General features: G+C 57.3%; 4 protein-coding genes across 4 annotated transcripts; 2 read left to right on the top strand and 2 right to left on the bottom strand.

Moving 5' to 3' along the window:
- Positions 1 to 1,193: 1,193 nt before the first annotated feature.
- SDRG_08892 (hypothetical protein) lies at positions 1,194 to 1,442 on the top strand (the record flags this gene model as incomplete). Its single annotated transcript, XM_008614792.1, has 1 exon — positions 1,194 to 1,442. One exon carries the CDS (start codon positions 1,194 to 1,196, stop codon positions 1,440 to 1,442), a length of 249 nt encoding a protein of 82 aa, XP_008613014.1.
- A 35-nt stretch (positions 1,443 to 1,477) lies between these two features.
- Positions 1,478 to 2,561, bottom strand: SDRG_08891 (hypothetical protein; the record flags this gene model as incomplete). The annotated part of the gene is made up of 6 exons (XM_008614791.1): positions 1,478 to 1,615; positions 1,663 to 1,854; positions 1,899 to 1,956; positions 1,999 to 2,084; positions 2,125 to 2,458; positions 2,503 to 2,561. 6 exons carry the CDS (start codon positions 2,559 to 2,561, stop codon positions 1,478 to 1,480), a joined length of 867 nt encoding a protein of 288 aa, XP_008613013.1.
- Positions 2,562 to 2,745: 184 nt separating this feature from the next.
- On the bottom strand, positions 2,746 to 4,745 carry SDRG_08890 (hypothetical protein). Its single transcript, XM_008614790.1, has 6 exons — positions 4,497 to 4,745; positions 4,160 to 4,448; positions 3,770 to 4,111; positions 3,352 to 3,702; positions 3,057 to 3,305; positions 2,746 to 3,011 (listed from the first exon to the last, which is right to left on the bottom strand). The coding sequence occupies exons 1-6, from the start codon at positions 4,709 to 4,711 to the stop codon at positions 2,838 to 2,840; spliced, it is 1,620 nt and encodes a 539-aa protein (XP_008613012.1). The 5' UTR covers positions 4,712 to 4,745; the 3' UTR covers positions 2,746 to 2,837.
- Positions 4,746 to 5,119: 374 nt separating this feature from the next.
- SDRG_08889 (hypothetical protein) lies at positions 5,120 to 6,108 on the top strand. The gene is made up of 3 exons (XM_008614789.1): positions 5,120 to 5,586; positions 5,634 to 5,859; positions 5,905 to 6,108. Exons 1-3 carry the CDS (start codon positions 5,124 to 5,126, stop codon positions 6,068 to 6,070), a joined length of 855 nt encoding a protein of 284 aa, XP_008613011.1. The 5' UTR covers positions 5,120 to 5,123; the 3' UTR covers positions 6,071 to 6,108.
- The last annotated feature ends 934 nt before the right edge of the window (positions 6,109 to 7,042 follow it).

The following is a 7,042-nucleotide window of genomic DNA, read 5'->3' as shown; positions in this document are numbered from 1 at the left end:
AAGGCAAGAGAGCCATGCATGGCTGCATGGACCGGATCACGTGGACACTTGCAGAAGAACAATACCGGTAGTGCGTGGTACCCTAGTCGTTTAGTCGAGCGATGATGATAATGACACCATCTTTCGCACGAGTTCTATGAATATTTGGTGGAAGTTGACGGCAGCTTACGGGTCGCCGTGGTTCGACCTTGAGAGGTGTGTATCCCAGTAGCCACGTCACGAAACCAGTATGAAGACGAGACGCTGGCTTGCCCGTGTCGGTCCGAGAAGCCAGGCGTGACAAGCTGGGTGGGCCCCCATCAGACAAGCTACCACGTGGAACACAACCATTTCCTTGTCCACCGTAATCACACTAAACAGCTGGTGTTTTCGACTAAAAGGCTACGAGGGTTTTGCCCAATTGCCGCAACTCGGATCGGTTGTCGATCATTCATCGATAGCTTTGAACGGGAATCTCCAAAAGACGTGAAAGGCGACGGAGACCATAGGTAGCGATAGCGTACACTTCATGCAAATGACAACGTTGCACAAGTACCCGCGCGTCCGTCTACCTGTGCCGTGCTTGGATTCTCTTCCTCGAAGGTTCGCCGCGTTGGCTTCAACGAAGTTTGAGGTGTAGATACCCGTAGCCTCGGATCGATCATCCTGCTGATGACGTATTGCCTTCGAGGCTCACTCCGGCGTACCTCGGCACAGCTTCGTCAAGGATCACGCGTGCGACGAATCCTCGAGGCGTGCGCAGTCCACGCGCCAAGATAGGGTCCCGTTGTCGAATGGTCCCAACGAGCCGGTGGCAGGACCCTCCAGCGAATCATACGCCGCGCCACCTACGTACGATCTACCCAGGAGCTGCTTCTCTGCAGACTTACGGTTGGTCACGCACCTTATCGGCGCTGTCCGTTGCCGACAACAGCGAGCTACAAAGCGGCTCGACCTCTGCCCTTCGCCCAGTACACATTCTGGTGTCTGGTGCCGCCGAGTAAAAATGGACGTCGTGTCGAGCTAGATTCGATCGTACTGTGCATTGACGTTAAGTGCCAAGTTAAAAGTTGAGATTCCTAGTCTGGCCAACGTTGTCGCCAGTTGGTGTCGTAGACGCCGTTGCAGCCTCGGAGTGGGTTTTTGGGAAAAACCCATTTTAGTCAGTCGATCCCATCTCTTGCGTTGGGTCCGTTTAGTCGAATGGCAGCGTGATGATGGCTGGATCCCACGCGCTGCGTCTGTACCGCGCGATCTTCGAGACGTCTGCGCGCTTCCCGCCGCTCATGGCCAAGAAGATCCGCTTCAACGCGCGCGAACTCTTCCGCCTCCGGCGTCACGAGACGAACGCGGCCCGATGCAAGCGCTTCGTCGCCGACGGCTGGGCCGACGTCGCGACACTGGAGACCATTGCGTCGTCGCCGCTCCTGCGTGCAATCGACCGCAAGCCGCCCGTCGCGTAAGCAGCGCAACGTAATCGTCGTCATTTCTATTATAACTACTGAATACAGCAGACCTTGGACTTGGCGTTCTCGGCGGTGGTCGCGAGCACTTGCCACTTGGCGTCGGCTTCTTGGAGCTGGCGCTGCAGGGCCTCGCGCTCGCGAACATCTGCCCGCGCCTTCTCTTGCGCTTTCTATCGAAGTCCTATCAGATGCGACGGCATGATGCACAGCGACGCACCGCAAGCTCGCTGGACGCTGCCTGGCTCTTCTCGGCCTGCTTGCGCAGCTCGTCCTCGTGCGACTTGACTTGGGACACAAGGTTGGTGAGCTCGGCCAGGAGCGCGTCATTACGCCTGCGCTCCTTGTCTGCCTCCTCCACCATGCTCGCATGCTCGCGCCCCAGTTGCTCCATGAGCGCCTTGCTATCATTCTACGCCACCGGTGGCGCTGCCGCTTCTATGCAGGCACGCGTACCGAGGTCGCCGCCGGTTCGGTAGCTGGTGCCATCGCGAAGTCGTCCGTCTTGGCGTTGCTACAAGCGACATGAGCAAATGATATCTCGGGCCGCGCGCACCTCGCAGCACGCACGCGCACAGAGAAGACCAAGACGTCCGTACTCACGTACTGAACGAACTCGCGGTTGACGAGGACCTTGATCGTCTACGAAAATTTCGAGTCGTTGGGAGTGCACACTATCAACCTCTTCGTGGGTCAAGGCCGTCGTCTGCGCGTTGGCTTGCCCAAAGGTGTACTCGAGGCAGTACTGCTGCTGCTTGAGCGCGAGTTGTGTCGGCGGTTTGTCAACAACAAGGTGCGTGGCCAGCGAGAGCCAAATGAACGCACCGTCGAGCGACTCGAGGCTCTCGACTTCGCTGTCAGAGAGATCGTCGACGTCGTCGGGCACGCGCTTGGCCGTCACACCGCGATTGTCATTGGTCACACTGGGCGTCGTGCTCGGTCGAAGCCGTACGGCGAGCCGCCCCAGTGCCGACCCGTCGTCGGCAAAGATGGGCACGGTCACGTCAACGTCGAGCCTACGTGATACATAAGTACGTAGTGTACACAACAGCTATCGTACATGTGGCGGAGCGGACGAAGTCCCACGAGCGCCTGCCCGACGTCATGGCTGCTCTCCATCCCGCAGCCGTTGGACCCGTTTCATTCGGAACCCTACCCCGCCCGACCATTGTTGCGTCACATCTTGTCACCAAAGTACAATATTGTACAGTAATCACCTAATCCCTCGTGGTTAACGGTACTGATCCCGGGCCTCCTGCTCAACTCTCCAACATCGATGGGCGCGTCGAGCGTGTCCGCTCAGGCCATCATCATGCGTCGCGTCATCGCGAACCAAGACACCGCTGGGTGCTTCAACAGTTCCCAACGGCCCTCGATGCAGAATTGAATTGTATCTTAGCGAGGCGGCAGGAGCTTGGCACTTGCGGCCCGATCGGGTGCTCGCGGGGCCAAGGCAGCGACACTCTTGGAATTCCCATGACCCATAAGATCGTCAAAGGCTCGACCACCGCACTTTGCGTGAAACGACGCATCGGACATGACCTTGAGCAGGTTTTTTCGTCGAAAACTCTACGCGCGTTGCGTGAGCCTCCAGATGTGGTAATGCGGCTGTACGCTCGGGGTCTCGAGGTTGGAGCTCGACGCGACTTGAGACGAGAGCAGCATTGACGGTGTTGGCTCGAGCTGCCGATCTAAGCTCTTCTCCGAGAGACCAGCGTCCACGTCCAAGATGGACCGTGTTGCGACGCGCTGGACGTACTCGAGGCTATGGATCGACCGGCGGCGCGTATGGAAGGCAAGCCAGTTCTTCCCGAGCTCGTGATTTTCGTAGCCGCGCAGCTGGTGCGCGACGAGCTTGTTGACCTACAATCGACGACGTTGGTATATTCGAACAGCGCAGCGTGCGTACGAGCTCGTGGCGCAGTGGCTGGTAAAAATGAATGTCGCCGCTAAAAGCCAAAGGCACGACCTTGATCGTGCGGGGCGTCAAAAGCGTCTTCTTCTTCAGGTGTTGCACGCGCTTGGCGTACATGCGCCGCATCTCGTCGTCGAGGACAGCGTGAATCGAGCTCGCGCCACCGGTCGCGATGAAGAGTTGGTAGAATTCGATGACGGAGTACGGCGACGCATCATGGTGAAAGGCAACGCAGGCGCGCCACGCCTGAAGCACTGCGACGCCGATATTGTCGTGGACCTCGACGCAGAAGTCGAGAAAGCTCTCAAAGTACTCGTCGATCTGCATGTATGTGTCCAGATTGGCCTACGCATATCCAAGAATAGGAACAAATCGATACCAACTATCCAGCTATCCAGCAAAGAAGACGTACTTGTAGCGAGACGCTACCTCGAATGCGCTGGACTTGGTGGCGGCCGCGGTACGCACCGATGAGCGGAAGTAGAACGTTTAGGGTGACGACGCCTTGCAGCGCAAGCGCCCAGAGGAGCTCAGGAACATGGTAGGCCTCGAGTGACACAAGCGTCTCGAGAAGCACGTCGATGAGCGCGAGGAATCCGAGGAGCAGCATGTAGAGACTCGTGCGCGTGAACGATCGGCGCAGCCGAAACGTGTCGAGCGTCGACCGGAGTTGGTACGCCACGTACAAAAACGTCAAGACGAGCGCGAGAGCTTGGACAAACTGGACAATCGACTGCGTTGTATACACCGGCAACTAGACTCGGTTCCATAGACACTTCTGTCCACAGAGAACGACTCGTACCTGCACGCACTCAGCGTACGAAAGCGGCTCGAGGGCTTTGCTGTGCAGCGTCAAGAGAATAATTTGCGGTAAATTCCACGTAATGCTCGCGCAGATACCCAGCGGAATCTGGACCGTCGGGATGATCATGCCGCGAAACGAAGTCCACAGCGCCGCGCGCTCGAGCGACACGTTGGTCGGCGACGTAATGATCTCGGTGATGCCGTACAAAACGAGCACGGTAAAGGCCGTCCAGACAAGCACGAACGCTGACGTCGCGCACGACAGCTGGAGGACAACGAGTGCGAGCCTGCGCCCGTAGCTGTGCAATCAAACGTAGCACACTTCAGCGTCGTACCTGCAGTCAATACTTGCTCCGTAGAGGACGCAGAGCGGCTGGGCGAGGCAAAAGATGGTGGCGCACATGCCGGCGATCGCCGTGCCTGTCGGCATGCGGTGGCGCAGACTCGGGTGGTGCTTGAAGTACACGTAGAGCGCGACAGCAAACGGCATGTAGAGGCAGCTCGCCCACACGACGAGCAGCGGGACGAGCTCCGGTGGCACTCGATCCATGCCTCGGTTGAAATAGACGCCACGAAAATAGCAGCCAAAATAGCCAGCTATGGCTCGCTCATAGTATGAACGAACCCGCTTAGGACTGGACTCTGGGATGCTCGGAGTCCTTGACGGGCACATGTCTTATCGCACTCTCTTAGCTCGCAAGGTACACAAATGTCCACCCATGAATGACCAACGTAGTATCGATCGTACTACAGTATTGTGATGGGGCCATACCAAGGGATCCCTTGGGCCAGGCCACAAAGTAGGGAGAAAACCTCTGCCCTTTGGAGATACTAACACTGCAGCGTGACCGTGATTACACGGCAGGTCCATCGGCGTCATAATAGGACTTGGGCCGCACGGGTTGAGAGGTGTTGAATTCTTGATGGGACTTTGCGACCCGTGCAATACTGAGATGAAGTCGATGAAGGTCCTGGGTGGCGTGTTTTTAGCCAAAGCGTTTCAAAAAACCGATTGCATGGGCCCGTGGTCGCGGGTCGTGGCGGCCCTAGACGCGCTCGAGGCGGCCTTGGGCCCGCTCCTCGTCGCGACCGGTCTCTGCCTCTCGGCCTTTATGCTCTACGCCTTCCTCTACGCGATGCTCCCGCCTCTCTACGCGCTCCACGGCGCGTGCATCGCGTTCGGCCACGGCGCGCTGGGGCTCTTTCTCTTTGCGCAAATGCTTTGGAACCACGTGTCGTGCATTCGCAGCAGCCCCGGCGAGATGAGCTTGATGCCCACGATCTACGAAGATGCGACTCTGTGCGACTACTGCAACGCGCCGCAGCCACCGCGCTGCACGCACTGCCACGCGTGCGAAGCGTGCATTCTCGAGCTCGACCACCACTGCGTTTGGATGAACAACTGCATTGGCTACTACAACTACCGTACAACAATCACATCAAACACAATTTTTAAGGCGGATTATGCATAGGGTACTTTTGGCTCTACCTCCTCTACGGCTGGCTCAACTGCGCCCACGTCGCGTACCTTGCGGACGCGGCCATGGCTCAGCGCTCACCGGACCTCTCGTTCTCGGACCAAGTGCTCTTGCGTTTCCCGTACGTGATCTGCGTCGGCTTGTCCCTCGCGCTTTTTACACTCTGGGTCGTCCATGTCTACTTGCTTCTCGCCGGCCAAACGACGTTGGATCTGCTACGGTAAGGTGCGTATGGATACAGGAGATGAAAGGGGCTGGGATGTAGGAGTGAGCCGCTGCGCAAGACGCTCTCGGTGACGGCGATGCGCCGAAACGTCGAGCGCGTCTTTGGCTCGCCGTGGTGGCGTGCGATGGTGTTGCCGACGCTCGCTCCGCGACCGGAGAAGCGCCACCGCAAGCTGAGCAGCGTCCACCACCTCGTTGCAGTGTAGATCCAATACGATAAGAAAATGCTGTTTGTAGTTGTCCACGTCGCTACTCATTGGGTTTATTACGCCACCTCAACCTAGTCGGATGCACAGATGCATCGGCTTTGGCCAAAAACGGAAGAGCGAAGTACAGTGTTTTCCCAAACGACTGCCCAGAATGTAGTACTTTTGATATTCCGATCGCGGTCCGACCTCGACCTCTGGATCGCTCTGCAGCTTATATTGTCCAGGATGCTGTTGACAACGAGAAACTTGGTGCGACCAGCGACGTGCCTCTCGCACTGGATGTTCCAGCCCGTGCGAACGACACCGCTTTTCACTGGACCGGATTCATAATTGTTTTCATTTCGCGCCAAAACGATATATTTTTGCATCTTTCCAGCAAGGTTAATGAATTATTCCCTTTGTTTCGAGGGACTTTTCGATTCGACAAGTTGGCAGGGGGTTGCTCTACCGGTATGCACACCACGCATTACGCACCCCGCTTACGCACCCAACCGCTTGCGTGCGCGCGGTGTTGCTTGCAACGAGGTCCGTTGACGCACCTGCGCTAAAGCATCATCGTCTTCTCCGTCGTATACCGTACTGCGTAGTGGAGTGCCGGTCGCTTTCTTTTTCGACCTCTTGCACGCCATCGCCGGGTCACCCAAAGTCGATTCGCGGTATCGCCAACGTCGTGGATCTTGGCGGTCATTGCGGCTCTTTGCCGTAGAGACGCGCTGGCAGCTGCCTCTAATGCCAAGCCGCTTCAACGATTTCGACTTGGCGTGTGCAACACTCGGCCACATGCCCACGCCTTTGCCTTGGCTTCCAGTGTTTCTCCTTCACAGAGTTGGAGTTGGCAAAGCTTGCCATGGCTCGATCGCCGCGTTGACAGCGACCAGCGTTAGCAACAACAAGGACCGACAAATATATATATATTTCAGAATAGTCGGCAACCGATCCTCTTCGCGACGACTGCACCATCGGTCGTGT

The sequence above is a fragment of the Saprolegnia diclina genome, assembly GCF_000281045.1.
Source record: "Saprolegnia diclina VS20 unplaced genomic scaffold supercont1.28, whole genome shotgun sequence".
Classification (NCBI taxonomy): Eukaryota; Oomycota; class Saprolegniomycetes; order Saprolegniales; family Saprolegniaceae; genus Saprolegnia; species Saprolegnia diclina.
This window is presented reverse-complemented; position numbering and strand designations above follow the sequence as displayed.